The sequence below is a fragment of the Globicephala melas genome, chromosome 20, assembly GCF_963455315.2.
Source record: "Globicephala melas chromosome 20, mGloMel1.2, whole genome shotgun sequence".
NCBI classification, from domain to species: domain Eukaryota; kingdom Metazoa; phylum Chordata; class Mammalia; order Artiodactyla; family Delphinidae; genus Globicephala; species Globicephala melas.
Window position 1 is genome coordinate 46,033,785 of NC_083333.1, and position 16,560 is coordinate 46,050,344.

Consider the following 16,560-nt stretch of genomic DNA (forward strand, 5'->3'; position numbering starts at 1 on the left):
TTATAGGTTTGCCAAGATGTATTTATAACCAGTATTTTATTTTGATTTGCTCAGTCTTTGGCTTCTTGGGTAGTCAGATTTCCATTTTGAATTGGAAGAGCATTGTTCTTGGAAGACATGATTAAGTTTTAGTATGGGGGCCTGAGAAGGAATCAAGTACAAAAAACTTTGGAAAAAACCTGTAATCCCACCATTTAAATATAATCAATGATATTATTTTTTTAACATCTTTATTGTAGTATAAACGCTTTACAGTGGTGTGTTAGTTTCTGCTGTATAACAAATCAGCTATACATATATCCCCACATCTCCTCCCTCTTGCATCTCCTTCCCACCTTCCCTATCCCACCCCTCTAGGTGGACACAAAGCACCGAGCTGATCTCCCTGTGCTATATGGCTGCTTCCCACTAACTGTCTGTTTTACATTTGGTAGTGTATATATGTCCATGCCACTCTCTCACTTTGTCTAAGCTTACCCTTCCCCCTGCCCGTGTCCTCAAGTCCATTCTCTGTCTGCGTCTTTATTCCTGTCTTGCCTCTATGTTCTTCAGAACCTTTTTTCTTTTTTTAGATTCCATATATATGTGTTAGCATAGGGTATTTGTTTTTCTCTTTCTGACCTACTTCACTCTGTATGACAGTCTCTAGGTCCATCCACATCTCTGCAAATGGCACAATTTTGTTCCTTTTTATGTGTGTTAGCTATTTTAAAGTCCTTGTGTGCTAATTCTGTCAGGTCGGTCATTTCTGTTTCTGTTGACTGCTTTTTCTTCTGGTTATGGTTCATGTTTTTCTGCTTCTCTGTATATCTAGTAATTTTGATTGGATTCTGGGCAGTGTGAATGTTATTCAGTGTCTGGATTTTGTTTTTTGCTTTTAATGTGTGTTGAACTTTGCCTTGGCAGGCAGTTAATTGACTTGGAAATCACTTTGATCCTTTCAGGATTTGTTTTTAGCTTTCTTCTACAGTAGCATTTATTCTAGGCTGGTTTAGCCCCATTATTAAGTTATGACCTTCCTGGGATCTCTCCTGAATGCCCTGAGTGTTCAGTAAGGACCCTTCCTCTGACTGGTTGAACTCAAATGTCTGAGTTTTGGTTCTGTGCAACTTACAGACCCCTAGTAGTTCTTTGCTTGACCTCATGGAGTTTCATCCTATGAGTGTGCAGTTTAGTATTCAGAAGAAGTGTCTGTGGACCCCTGTGCAGATTTCTGGAGCTCTTTCTCTTTTTCTTCTACAGTTGACTGCCCCTCAAATTCGTGTTGTTTCAGCCTCTTTCAAATCTGATCTTTTTTCTCCTTGTTTCTGTGTCAGGGTCTTATAAAAATGCCTTGAGGGGAAAATCCCAGTAATGGCATTGCTCACCTTGTTATTTTTCTTCTCTTAGAGATCATAGTCCTATGTTGCCTGTTGTCCAATTCCTGAAAATAGTTTCACATATTTTGTCCAGTTTTCTAGTTACTTATGGCTAGTGGGCTTAGTTTGGTGGACTTGTCTGTGATTCTGCATTAAACAGAAAGATTCTTTTCAGGCTTCCAAATACCAGCCCTTCAGAATATAACTGTCATGCTTCTCCTGAAGCTTACTTTTTCCAGGATGAAATGCTCCCATTTTATGCAAAGGATATATGATGAAGTTTTGTTTATTTTACCAATCTGGTTGTTTTCTTTCAGACATGTTCTAGTATTCTTTTGTGTACTCTGTGTACTATAGCATTGATTTATAACCACAAAGAGATTTCTATTTCTTTACTTAGTCACCAAATTTGGTGTGTTGATATGTGCAAATAAGACAACTGTGTAACTAGATGTAAATAAATAACAACAAATGTATCCAGGTGGTTATTACCAATTTAGGACTATCCTGTGTGAGTAGCCCTTCTGTTCTGAAAGATGATAACTTCTTTGGAAGAGATTCTATTCATGCTCTGACCTATATTCTTGAAATGTATTAAACTCTATATAAATACAGTGGTTACTACAAAATTTTATTTTTACATTTTTGCTTAGATTCCAGCATGCCATGGGGGGAGTACCTGCCTGGGCAGAAACCAATAAGCGGAAAACATCTTCAGATGGTGAGTGTTGACACCTCTGTTTAAGTTGGTAAATAGATTCCTATTCCTGTTCTGTTATTGTTTGAGGTTTCCCACGAGGCTTGTTAAAACCTGGTGTTTGAAATATGTCTTTTTTTTTTTTTTAATGTCTGGTTTTGAAGTCTATCATTTTTCTGAAGGAAGCTCTTCTACAGTAGTGTAAGAGGTACTTAGTAGCATATTCTTTACTTGTAGAGACAATAATGGATGGATTTTATGATGTTTTTCCTCAACAGAACTGTGTTACATTATGGCATAGATTAAGTAAAAAATAAGTAGTACTGTTATTTCTTGATTCAGAGCCCCTTCCAAAGACATGAGCAGCTGATCTAGCTATCCACTAGGAAATGGAATGTCTTTCTAAGGAGCACATGTCAGGTTAGGCCCAGATGATTATTCACTTTCTAAAAACCTATTTTTCAACTGCAGATTTTAAGTTTGACTTGTACCAAAACTGTTTTCTGCTGTTTAGATCTTTGAGTTTAGATATTATTTATATGGATGGTTTGGCCAAGATCTGATTTGAGTTCTTGGAGTTATAAATTTTAGCCTTGGAATTGACTTCTGAAATCCTTGAGGAACTCCAGAGTATATCCTCCCATTGTAATACAGGAGCTCCTTTCTTAGCATCTTTGGTATCTGATGAACCTCTGTTTGATTATCATCATCACCTCTCCCTCCCATCTCCCCACCCATGTCAGTCTTCATGGTATTCACGTATAGGGAGCCCTTACAAGGAGCCAGTTTTATATAATTCTGTTAGAAAACTTAAATCTATTATTAAGTAGAAACTTACCTTCTGGTTTCCAACCAGATTGTTTTAGAGGTTGAAGGACTCTTAGTGATGTAGCCCGACTTTATCTGCTGCAAGAAACTTCTCTATAACATCTGTTAGATGATAATTTAGCCTCTGCTTAAATATTTCAAATAATGTTGTGCTCCTTATTAATTTCTTCCTCTTTTCTTCTTCTCTTTAAAAACTAATTGTAATTTTTTTACTCTTGAAATTTGGTCTCCCTACACTGTAGTCCTCCCTTTTGAAGAGATATAATCTTATCTCTCTTTCATATAAAAGTCTTCTGTTATTTGAGAAATGTCTTTCCAGGTTTTTTTAAATATGTTAATCATCTTGTCCTGTCACTGTTTTTTTTGGCCGCCCCACGCAGCATGTGGGATCCTAGTTCCCAGGCCAGGGATCGAACCCATGCCCACTGCATTGGGAGCGTGGAGTCTTAACTACTGGACCACCAGGGAAGTCCCATCCTGTCACTTTTTTTTACATGGCATAATTATAAATCTCGGTCATCAGTTTACCTTCCTGGATGAAATATAATTTTATTATCCATTTTAGAATATTGGATTCATAGAACTACAGCAGTTTAGATATAGATTAGGTTTATGCTGACATTGAAGCAGGAAATCTCCCAGATCCCAGTGGCTTAATCCAGTAGAATTGTTTTATTTCCTATGAGTACAATTGAGGTGGTGAGAAGGTGATGCTCTACTTAAGGGACCCAAGTTTATAGACGTTCTGCCATCTTCAGGCTAGCTCTTCCAATGTTGCCTAGGATATTGACCACCAGTTGACTTATAGGAGAAGAGAGAGAACTCACCAAGGGAAGTTTTTATTGTCCTGTCCTGGAAGTGCTACGTGATACTTTCACCTACATTTTATTGGCCAGAACTCAGTCATGAGGCCACACTAACTGCATGCAATACGAGGAAATATAGATTGTCCTTGTGCCCAGGAGAAAAAGGAAATGAATTAGGTCAACAGTTAGCCAGTCTGTTACTATCTGGGATATCCAAGTCTAATACCTTAATTGTACATATGACAGTAGTAAAGTTCAAAAAGATAGAAGTGACTTGTCCAAGGTATACTTATTGGCGGAGTGGTGACTACAACCCAGCTTCACAGTTATCTCCAACATATTATTTGTTTTTATCTGTAAATACTAGATTATCTTTTTTTTTTTTCCTGAATTACCTTTCCCCCCCAACCCCCCACTGGCCCACTGGCATGCAGGTTCCCTGACCAGGGATTGAACCTGTGCCCCCTACAGTGGAAGCACGGGGTCTTAACCACTGGACCACCAGGGAAGTCCCTAGATTGAGCATCTTTGAAAGAGAAGTACTCCTCCCTTTAAACACAGCTATAATGCTATTATCATACACCTTCAGAAATCAGTAGTAATTCCTTAATATTATGGAGTTTTATTGTTGCTGTTTGGTCAATTTATTCACCCCCACCCCCCACCCCCCAGCCCCCTGCCGCAGTATTCCATTGTTTTTAGCTTGCTTTGTATTCTGCTTGGTCTTCGTAGGTGCTGTTGAATCTGGCTACATGTCTTTTCTAAGTTTTGGAAATTCTTGCCTGTTATCTCTTCACACGTTGTTTTTGTTCCATTCTTTCTTTCCTTCTGGGATACCAATTACATGTATGTTAAAAATTTTTTTTAAAACATTCTTTGTTCTTTTCTGATGAGATTAGGTGCATTCAGGGTGTTATGGCTGTAGACTGTGTTCTTTTCTGTATCTTCTGTCTTTCTGCTTTCTGTACTTTAGTCTGGATATTTTTTTCTGATCCTTTTTCCAGACCACTAATTCTCTCTTCAGGTAATTTTGATATCCTGTTAACACCATCCACTAGGGTGTTAGTTTTAATTACTGTTTTTCAGTTCTAGAATTTCCATTTGGTTCTTTTTTTTTTAATAGTCTAGTTCTCTGGCTTAATTCTGAGTCTTGCCTTTCATTATCTCTAATATGTTAAACATAAATTTTTTATTTTATTTATTTTTTATTATTATTTTTCCTTCCAGTTTTTTTTTTTTTTTTTTTTTTGCGGTACGCGGGCCTCTCACTGTTGTGGCCTCTCCTGTTGCGGAGCACAGGCTTCGAATGCACAGGCTCAGTGGCCATGGCTCACGGGCCCAGCCGCTCCGTGGCATGTGGGATCCTCCCAGACCGGGGCACGAACCCATGACCCCTGCATCGGCAGGTGGACTCTCAACCACTGTGCCACCAGGGAAGCCCTCCTTCCAGTTTTACTGAGATATAATGGACATAGAGCACTGTATAAGTTTAAGGTGCACAGTATAATGATTTGACTTACATACATCATGAAATGATTACCTCAGTAAGTTCAGTGAACATCCATCATCTCATGATAAAAATAGATAAAAATTAAAGAAGTATTTTTTCTTGTGGTGAGAAGTCTTAGGATTTACTGTCAACACCTTTCATATATAACATACAGCAGAGTTATATTTATCACGTTGTACATTATATCCCTAGTACTTATTTCTTATAACTGGAAGTTGGTACCTTTTGACTGTCTTCATCCAATTCCCCTCACGTTACCCTCCATCTCTGGTAACCACAGACCTGATCTCTTTCTCTATGAGTTTTAAATGTAATATTTAAAAATTTTATGTCTGATAACTTCATTATCTAGATCTCCTGTGAGGATTGTTTGTTTTTCTTTAGGTTTTCAGTTAAGTTATCTTACCTTGTCATTATTTACCTGGTTATATGTCATTGAGTGGTGGGCATTGTATATGAGAAATAGTATTGATTAACTAGAGGTCTAGGACAATGGTATCTTTCTCCAGAGAATTTGTATGTTTGTTTTTGGGTAGGTGGTTGGGCAGTGGGCACTAGCAATCCTAGAACATCTTATTCTAGTGAGAGAGTGTGAGGATTCAATGCCGGGTTTCCGTTCTTGGGAGATTTTCTCGTAATTCTTTGATTTCACCTTTAATTTTATGTATAGCCTTTTGTGGCAACAATCCAGAGCCTGGTGGTTTACCAGACTCCTTAGGAACCTTAGAGGGCTTTTGGTACTAGTTTTTGCTCTCTTAACCCTACAAGTGTTTTAAACACTCTGCTTAGCTTCTCAGCTTTCTTTACTAGAATCGTCAGTCATCTCCAGGGGAAAAGCAGCCCTATTACCTCTCTTGGAAGTTTTGATACACAGTTTGCTGGCATTGTTGTTTCAGTCAGCTAAAAGTTCTAGTTCTTTTTCCTGTGAGTTGTTAAGCTGGATCTGCTGTTCATCCTGTTGCCCATCTTGCCACTGTTACGAGTTTCTCTTTTTAAGTTGAATGCTGACTCCGTTTCATCTTCATTTCACGTTGTTTTAGTCACTGTAGTGAATGCGTGTCTTTTGTTCCAGAGTCAGGCGTTGATTTTAACCATATACATGGAGGTCTTGTCATCGTTTTCCTCTCCTTCAAATTTATTTTGCTGTTTTACTTTTACCAGTTGCAGCTTAAATAAAACGATTGAGGTTGGGAGACTGGGAGGGGAGTTGAAGTTTGAAATATAGATGTTTGGGATAGGTAATGGCCATCTCATTGATTCTGAAGATCAGCCTATGGGTTTGTTTGATTTAGATGAAAGTGAAGAGGATGAAGATGATTTGTTGCAAAGGACTGGGAATTTCATATCCACATCAACCTCTCTTCCTAAAGGAATCTTAAAGGTGAGAATCAGTAAAATTGGGTCAATCCAACTAATTACCTCTGAAATCCAATATACTTCCCAGTTACAAATGTATGGATTCCTGTTATCTGTGGGATTAAATGTGCTTGCTATCATTTTGCCTTGGTAAATATTTGTGTTAGGTTTTTTACCTTTTGCAAAAGCAAGATTAAATTATGTTCCCAGGAATTTTTTAGGAATGTTATTTGCTTCCTCCTTTTGCATTTCTTGTTCCTTCTGTTGGCACCAGCCTTGTTCATGCTGCTCTCATCTCTCGCCCAGTGCATAGCAACAGCTTTGTGGCTAGATTCTCCACTTCAACTTTCCTTCTTCCTAAACTGTTCTTCCTATAGTAGCCTGAGGGATCTGTTAAAAATAAAATATCATGTCCTGTCACTTTTCATTGCTCTTTGAAAACTTCTGAATTCCTTACCATAGTCTACACTGCCCTTCACAGGATCTGGCCTTTGCCGATGTCTTCAGCTTCATCTGATGCCTTTTCCTCTTATTCCTTACTCATGCCACACAGGCCTTCTTTCTGTTTCTGGCACATGCCAAGTTCTTTCTTGCCCCTGAACCCTTGCTCTTGCTCATCCCTCCGTGTGTTCTTTAAGCACTGCCAGTGGCCAACTCATTCTTACTTTTTTTTTTTTTTTTTTCCCCGGTACGCGGGTCTCTCACTGTTGTGGCCTCTCCCGTTGTGGAGCACCGGCTCCGGATGCGCAGGCTCAGCGGCCATGGCTCACAGGCCCAGCCGCTCCGCGGCATGTGGAATCTTCCCAGACCGGGGCACGAACCCACGTCCCCTGCATCGGCAGGCGGACTCTCAACCACTGCGCCACCAGCGAAGCCCTCATTCTTACTTTTCTGCTCACATGACGCCCTAGAAATGTCTTTCCTCACCATCTTACCTAAAGTGGCACCTTTCTGCTCACATGATGCCCTAGAAATGTCTTTCCTTGCCATCCTATCTGAAGTGGCTTACTCTAGTTACTGTCTAACTCATCACTGTGTCTCACTTGTTCATTGTGGTAACCAAGTGCCTACCCAGCACTTGCTTCAGTTAAATATATGCCAAATGAACAGTTCTCTCTTTGACATAATTTTCCCCATTATAAAAGGGTAGCATGCGAATTTAGATGGTGAGAGGGGACCTTATTATGGTAAATTATTAGAGTGATTCTGTCACTCCCCACCCTGTGCAGATAATTCATTTAGCTCCTCATAGGGTGAATTCACCTCCATTGAAAATGTAGTCACCACAAAAATTTATCTTCAGGGGTTACAAAGAAAACATCATACGATACTGTGTTTTTTATGTAATTGCATTTTCAATGTAGTGGAAGCCCCCGAAAAATGGATTCTTGTATGGTAAAGCGCTGTACTAGAATACTAGTTGGTAGCAGAGCTGTGGTCTTCTGGTTACTCTTCCAGTGCACTTTCTTCTGCATTGTAAACTACTTTATAGTGTCTTCATGCTTTAAAGAAAATAATGTTAACCCATTCGAATTGATAAAATTCCAGCTTTATTTTTCTGTAGATGAAGCACTGCCAGCAGGCTAATGCTGAACGTCCTACTACTGCTCGGATCTCGTCTGTGCAGTTCCATCCTCGTGCACAGGTTGTGATGGTCGCTGGATTAGATAATGCTGTATCGCTATTTCAGGTATGCATTTTTTTTTTTTTCCTGCGGTACCCGGGCCTCTCACTGTTGTGGCCTCTCCCGTTGCGGAGCACAGGCTCCGGACGCGCAGGCTCAGCGGCCATGGCTCACGGTCCTAGCCGCTCCATGGCATGTGGGATCTTCCCGGACCGGGGCACAAACCCACGTCCCCTGCATCGGCAGGTGGACTCTCAACCACTGCGCCACCAGGGAAACCCTCATTCTTACTTTTCTGCTCACATGACGCCCTAGAAATGTCTTTCCTCGCCATCTTACCTAAAGTGGCACCTTTCTACTCACTTGATGCCCTAGAAATGACTTTCCAGGGAAAGACACTGTGCCACCAGGGAAGCCCCAGGTATGCATTTTTAAATGAAGACTTGTAGGGACTTCCCTGGTGGCACAGCGGTTAAGAATCCGCCTGCCAATGCAGGAGACACGGGTTTGATCCCTGGTCCCGGAAGATCCTACATGCCGCAGAGCAGCTAAGCCTGTGCACCACAACTACTGAGCCTGTGCTCTAGTGCCCATGAGCCACAACTACTGAGTCCACGTGCCACAACTACTGAAACCCATGTGCCTAGAGCCCTTGCTCCACAACAAGAGAAGCCACCACAATGAGAAGCCCGTGCACCGCAATGAGGAGTAGCCCCCACTCGCTGCAACTAGAGAAAGTCCGTGCACAGCGATGAAGGCCCACTGCAGCCAAAAATAAATAAATAAATTTTAAAAAAAAGACTTGTAGTGAAAAATGTTTACAATCAGCTTACATGGTCTGTGGAAATAATCAAAAGGAATATTTGTACTTCCTTATAGGTTGATGGAAAAACAAATCCTAAGATTCAGAGCATCTATTTGGAAAAGTTTCCAATCTTTAAAGCTTGTTTTAGTGCTAATGGAGAAGAGGTTTTAGCCACGAGTACTCACAGCAAGGTTCTTTATGTCTATGATATGCTGGCTGGAAAGCTAATTCCTGTGCATCAAGTAAGAGGTAAGGTTTCTAATGAACATATAGCTGACACGCACCTCCCTCCCCCCCAGCCCATAGTTGAGTTTGTTTAACAGTATTACAACCACTTTTTTTCCTCCCCATAGAATTATTAAAAATAAGGATTTCTTTGGTTTTAGTATTTGGAAAATGTCGTGTTGTTGAGATAACCTGTTTGAAAAAAGTGAACTGACTTTTTACTGAGTACCTATGGGAAGAAAATCATAATTTGCAAATATATATTCCCCTAGACCAGAAAAGCAGTTGCAAATACTTGGCTGTAAAATTAGCAGTTGCTGTAGCAGAAGGAACATGAGCCTGGGAGCTAGAAGACCTGGGTTCTGCTGCCTTGGACAAATTATTTCACTCCTCTGATCTGTATAATTTGGGTGCCCTCCAGTTCTTCTGCTGTTTGTTATAATACAATTTTGGTTTACGTTTAAAGGAAATAAAGCACTGCTTTTGGAATTTGTAATGTATTTTGAAGAATGAACTACTTAAATAATACATCTTTTTTTATCAGATAAAAATTTATCTTTCCTCTGCCTTATCTCGTCTTCTGCATTCTCCTACTCTCATTACCTCAAAAATATAATGACACCTTCATGAATCCTTTGGGAACTAAAGTCCTTGTAATGAAGTTGGTTGGGTTAACATTATAAATCTTGGGAGGTGTTGTCATACGCTACAGCTTGCTGGCAGTCTCCCTGTTAAATTGCACATATGTGGGGCTGTAAAGGTTACAGGTTGCTCTGTACAGCCTTTTTTCTGCTAGTGGTTAAAAGTGAGTAAGGCCAACTTTAGAAACATTTATGAAGTTTATTTTCAGTGTTTCTGGTCTGGTCTTTCCTGTGTTCCTGACACTTTCAGTGATCCTTTCCAAGGGGTTTTTTCTTTTTTTTTTTTCTTTCTCTCCCATTGCGGAGCACAGGCTCCGGACGCGCAGGCTCAGTGGCCATGGCTCACGGGCCCAGCCGCTCCACGGCATGTGGGATCTTCCCGGACCGGGGCACGAACCTGTGTCCCCTGCATCGGCAGGCGGACTCTCAGTCACTGCGCCACCAGGGAAGCCCTCCAAGGGCGGTTTTAATTTATCTATTTATGCTTTAAATCAGTGCTTCTTAAACATTAATGTGCATACGAATCACCTGGGGATCCCGTTAAAATGCAGACTCTGATTCTGTTGTTCTGAGGCGGGCCTGATTCTGCATTTCTAACAAGTTCTCAGATGCTGCTGATGCTACTGGTCCATGGACTTCCCTTTGAGTTGGAAAACCTTAAACTGTCTTCCCATATTGAAATAGAAAACAACATGTAGTAGTTATTATTCTTAAATGTCATTCCGCTAATCAAAAGGAATGTGCTCTGGTCCTTCCTTGCCTTGCATCCTCTTGGGAAAAGCAAACCAGGGGTGGCTGAGATCCAGTAGTTAGTGATGTGCACTGTGGATCTGCTGGTGTGCAGGGGTGTGCATCTGATCACCGGATTCTTCTAAGACATGGCATTTATCTTTGCCTTTTAATATTTTTCCTTCTCTTTCCTCAATAAGCATAACTTGGTAATAATGATAATTATAATAGTAAATCAAATGTATTTCTTCTTGTGGTGGTGTTATTGAATATAATTCTCAGTCTCGTGATTATAAAACAGTATTCATAACTCGAAATTAAGGACAGTAGAACAAGGGGGAAAATTGCTGACAAGTTAGGATGTGCAAGCCTTACATGTATGTGAGCTCTTGGTTCTTGCAAATGCAAGTCTGAAAAATGAAGAATTCAGAATTGATGCATTCTGAAGAATTCCACTTTGATGGTTCCTTCCACTAACCTGTCAGGGCTTTTAAAGTGGGGTCCGTGGACTCTCAAAATTCAGGGGTCTGTGAAGCTGGATAGGAAAAACATTCCATCTTTATTTTCACTAATCTCTAAATGAAATTTAGCATTTCCTTCAGTTACGAAAGTTTTAAACAACCATTATTTTGAGAAGGGTATCATACACTTCACCAGACTGGCACACAGAAAGGTTAAGAACCACAGATTACTATTTCAAAGTTCAGAAGCAGTTTCTGTTGCATCATTTAGAAGGACAGTTCTTTTATCTATATCTATCCATCTGTGCCGGGTCTTAGTTGTGGCATGTGGGATCTTTGTTGCCGCATGCAAGATCTTCATTGCAGCATGCGGGAATCTTTTAGTCGTGGCATGTGGACTCTTATTTGTGGCACGTGGAATCTAGTTCCCTGACCAGGGATCGAACCCGGGCTGCCTGCATTGGGAGCACCGAGTCTTAACCACTGGACCACCAGGGAAGTCCCTAGAAGAATAGTTCTTTTTTTTTTTTTTAAAGATTTATTTATTATTTATTTATTTTATTTTATTTTTGGCTGCATCGGGTCTTAGTTGCGGCACACGGGATCTTCGTTGAGGCATGTGGGATCTTCTCTTGCAGCGTGCAGGCTTCTCTCTAGTCGTGGCATGTGGGGTTTCTCTCTCTAGTTGTGGTGCATGGGACATAGGCTCCAGAGCGCATGGGCTCTGTAGTTTGCAGCATACAGGCTCTCTAGTTGAGGTGCCTGAGCTCAGTAGTTGGGGTGCGTGGGCTTAGTTGCCCCGAGGCATGTGGAATCTTAGTTCCCTGATCAGGGATCTAACCCCTGTCCCCTGCAGTGCAAGGTGGATTCTCTACCACTGGACCACCAGGGAAGTCCCAGAAGGGCAGTTCTTAAGGGAGCTGTCTTGTTCTAGGAAAACACAAAGAATTTGACCATTTGGGAATTCAGTTAGTCAGGCAGCCATTTTGATTTATAGGCATATGGTCATTGCTGAGCCTTAGTTTTCTCTTTCTGTAAGCTCAAGGGTTCTAAAATATTAAAAGAATTTTTTAGAAGATTGTAACTAAGCACCAGTTCACTTCTCATCCTATGGAATTTGGTTCTATTCTAATTAAATTGGCCATTCTTTTCTTATCTATCAGTTGCTCAGCAGTTGACCTAAAAATCTCATTCCTGGGACTTCCTGGCGGTCCAGTGGTTAAGACTCCGTGCTTCCAATGCAGGGGGCGTGGTTTCGATCCCTGGTCTGGGAACTCAGATCCCACATGCTGTGTGGGGTGGCCAAAAAAAAAAAAAAAAACTCATTCCCTAATCCATAGAAACATTTACACCTGACGTCTTTAAAGCTCTGTATCTTCTTTCTCAAGGCCATGTTATAAATTTTGTCAGGCTTCAATTTTTTTTTTTTGTTAGTTTCTGCTTTATAACAAAGTGGATCAGTTATACATATACATATGTTCCCATATCTCTTACCTCTTGCGTCTCCCTCCCTCCCACCCTCCCTATCCCACCCCTCCAGGTGGTCACAAAGCACCGAGCCAATATCCCTGTGCCATGCGGCTGCTTCCCACTAGCTATCTACCTTACGTTTGTTAGTGTGTATATGTCCATGACTCACTCGCCCTGTCACAGCTCACCCTTTCCCCTCCCCATATCTTCAAGTCCGTTCTCCAGTAGGTCTGTGTCTTTATTTCTGTCTTACCCCTAGGTTCTTCATGACATTTTTTTTTCTTAAATTCCATATATATGTGTTAGCATACAGTATTTGTCTTTTTCTTTCTGACTTACTTCACTCTGTATGACAGACTCTAGGTCTATCCACCTCATTACAAATAGCTCAATTTCGTTTCTTTTTATGGCTGAGTAATATTCCATTGTATATATGTGCCACATCTTCTTTATCCATTCATCCGGTGATGGGCACTTAGGTTGTTTCCATCTCCGGGCTATTGTAAATAGAACTGCAATGAACATTTTGGTACATGACTCTTTTTGAATTTTGGTTTTCTCAGGGTATATGCCCAGTAGTGGGATTGCTGGGTCATATGGTAGTTCTATTTGTAGTTTTTTAAGGACCCTCCATACTGTTCTCCGTAGTGGCTGTACCAATTCACATTCCTACCAGGAGTGCAAGAGTGTTCCCTTTTCTCCACACCCTCTCCAGCATTTATTGTTTCTAGATTTTTTGGTGATGGCCATTCTGACTGGTGTGAGATGATATCTCATTGTAGTTTTGATTTTCATTTGTCTAATGATTAATGATGTTGAGCATTCTTTCATGTGTTTGTTGGCAGTCTGTATATCTTCTTTGGAGAAATGTCTATTTAGGTCTTCTGCCCATTTTTGGGTTGTTTGTTTTTTTGTTATTGAGCTGCATGAGCTGCTTGTAAATTCTGGAGATTAATCCTTTGTCAGTTGCTTCATTTGCAAATATTTTCTCCCATTCCGAGGGTTGTCTTTTGGTCTTGTTTATGGTTTCCTTTGCTGTGCAAAAGCTTTGAAGTTTCATTAGGTCCCATTTGTTTATTTTTGTTTTTATTTCCATTACTCTAGGAGGTGGGTCAGAAAGGATCTTGCTGTGATTTATGTCATAGAGTGTTCTGCCTGTGTTTTCCTCTAAGAGTTTGATAGTTTCTGGCCTTACATTTAGGTCTTTAATCCATTTTGAGCTTATTTTTGTGTATGATGTTAGGGAGTGATCTAATCTCATACTTTTACATGTACCTGTCCAGTTTTCCCAGCACGACTTATTGAAGAGGCTCTCCTTTCTCCACTGTACATTCCTGCCTCCTTTATCAAAGATAAGGTGACCATATGTGCGTGGGTTTATCTCTGGGCTTTCTATCTTGTTCCATTCATCTGTCTTTCTGTTTTTGTGCCAGTACCATACTGTCTTGATTACTGTAGCTTTGTAGTATAGTCTGAAGTCAGGGAGCCTGATTCCTCCAGCTCCGTTTTTCAAGATTGCTTTGGCTATTCGGGGTCTTTTGTGTTTCCATACAAATTGTGAAATTTTTTGTTCTAGTTCTGTGAAAAATGCCAGTGGTAGTTTGCTAGGGATTGCATTGAATCTGTAGTTTGCTTTGGGTAGTAGAGTCATTTTCACAATGTTGATTCTCCCAATCCAAGAACATGGTATATCTCTCCATCTATTTGTATCATCTTTAGTTTCTTTCATCAGTGTCTTATAATTTTCTGCATACAGGTCTTTTGTCTCCTTAGGTATATTCCTAGATATTTTATTCTTTTTGTGGCAGTGGTAAATGTGAGTGTTTTCTTAATTTCACTTCCAGATTTTTCATCATTAGTGTATAGGAATGCCAGAGATTTTTGTGCATTAATTTTGTATCCTGCTGCTTTACCAAATTCATTGATTAGCTCTAGTAGTTTTCTGGTAGCATCTTTAGGATTCTCTATGTATAGTATCGTGTCATCTGCAAAAAAGTAAAGTGACAACTTTACTTCTTCTTTATCAATTCTTGAATACACTACTGACACATGGTTTTGTTTTGTTTTTTCTTTTTGATCCACAAAGTTAAGAATTAGACTCCCATTCATCATGGGATGTTTAGTAGCTGGCTAGCAACTAGTTTCTGCATGTTACTGTGTTTTAGCTGTTTCTGTGGCAGTGTGTTTTCGTTCTGGTGATGAACGTTTTGACAAAGAAGTATAATTTATCCTTTTAGTTACTTACAGGTATTACTGTTTACATTTGGAAAATTAGTCGATAAGTTTACTGGTTGGAGAGCTGGCTCTCAGGCCTGTAATTAGAATGGTGAATGTTAACCAAGACAAAGAACAGAAGTTTGCTAAGCATTTTGTAGTGACCTTGTATTTCGGTCATACTCAGTGATGCATGGGGTCAGACTTATTCAGAGTCTGAGCCCATGTTTTATTTAAGGCACTTAAAAAGTAAGGAACTCTCAATTGTCAGTGAAAGCTTTACTGTAAACCATTAATCCTTATTGATTCATCTCTTTTCTTAGGTTTGAAGGAGAAGATAGTGAGGAGCTTCGAAGTCTCCCCAGATGGGTCCTTTTTGCTTATAAATGGTGTTGCTGGATATTTTCACTTGCTGTCAATGAAGGTGAACCATTATTACCTGTTGCTTGTTCTTCTAGGATAAGACATTAGTGTAGGGATGGTCTTGAACCATAACTCATGGTGTCCTTAAATCTGCATCTCAAGTAGAGGAACATATTGAGACTTCGGGAGAAGTTGTGGGCAGTTCGGGAAGAATTTTTTTTTTGAGGGTAGGGAAAAACAAAGTTGAGTAGGTGCTCAAAATAGAGAACTAGATTGCTTTTATTCTGCACGTTGTGATTCTTCTCTGCAGCGCCTAACAATTTGATAAATAATATTTATTGTTCTTCCAGACTAAAGAGCTACTTGGTAGTATGAAAATTAATGGAAGGATTGCAGCATCCACATTCTCTTCAGACAGTAAGAAAGTATATGCATCTTCAGGTAAGTTAAGTTAATGATAAGATGATCCGAAGCTTCTTTGAAGCTTTGGGTGTGTTTAAATACCAACTTTAACCAAAACTGTGTTTGATTTTAGACTTTTTTGTGTTAGTAAGAAAATCATTTTTATTTTTACAATTCATTTTTCATTGCTGTTTGCCTTCTCATTTACTAACTAGTAATGGTGAAGGGTTAACCACTTAACATGCACTGTTTGGGGAAAAGATGGGAAGAAAATGCATTTTATTTAATTAATTAGTTAATTTTTGACTATGTTGGGTCTTCGTTGCCGCGCGGGCTTTCTCTAGTTGTGGCGAGCGGGGGCTGCTCTTCGTTGTGGTGCGTGGGCTTCTCACTGCAGTGGCTTCTCTTGTTGCAGAGCACGGGCTCTAGGTGTGTGGGCTTCAGTAGTTGTGGCATGCGAACTCAGTAGTTGTGGCTCGCGGGCTCTAGAGCACAGGCTCAGTAGTTTTTGGTGCACGGGCTTAGTTGCTCCGTGGCATGTGGGATCCTCCCGGACCAGGGATCAAACCCGTGTCTCCTGCGTTGGCAGGCAGATTCTTAACCACTGCACCATCAGGGAAGTCCCCAGAAAATGCATTTTAAAAGATGATTTATTCTGAGACTTTCTTACTTTCTTTTTGAAAGTTACTTAGAATCATCACTTCTATTAGCCTCTTTTGACTTGGATAATGTTTGGAATTTTATTCATTATTGACTGAAAACAATTCTGATCTCATTCTGACATTTCTTTAGTACTACCAACCAACCCTTTATCATTCCTGACAGTCTCTAATCTTGTGCTTTTCTGCTGGCCTTTCTGACTGTCCTGTGACTCTTACGCCTTTTCCTAAAGGATCTTGGGGACCATCACAAGCTCAGCGTGGTTCATGCTGTTTGGTAGTGGGAGGAATTAGAGTGGTTCTGCCAGTGAGTATTATTCTTCAATCTATTCATAACTTTTTTTAAAAAAAGGATTAAGTTTAGCATTAACTTTAATTTTTGTTTTGGTTTTGGCCCAGAATCAAACTTTCA

At 40.1% G+C, this 16,560-nt stretch overlaps 1 protein-coding gene across 3 annotated transcripts in view; it reads left to right on the top strand.

The window, feature by feature from the left end:
- UTP18 (UTP18 small subunit processome component) overlaps positions 1 to 16,560 on the top strand; it is a 39,513-nt gene that overhangs the window by 4,476 nt on the left and 18,477 nt on the right. For all 3 annotated transcript variants that reach the window (XM_060290917.2, XM_030840052.3, XM_030840051.3), the window contains exons 4-9: positions 2,012 to 2,079; positions 6,492 to 6,580; positions 8,120 to 8,245; positions 9,059 to 9,233; positions 15,048 to 15,148; positions 15,438 to 15,528. In XM_060290917.2, the coding sequence (XP_060146900.1) occupies positions 2,012 to 2,079; positions 6,492 to 6,580; positions 8,120 to 8,245; positions 9,059 to 9,233; positions 15,048 to 15,148; positions 15,438 to 15,528 (650 nt within the window). The remainder of the gene's footprint in view (positions 1 to 2,011; positions 2,080 to 6,491; positions 6,581 to 8,119; positions 8,246 to 9,058; positions 9,234 to 15,047; positions 15,149 to 15,437; positions 15,529 to 16,560) is intronic.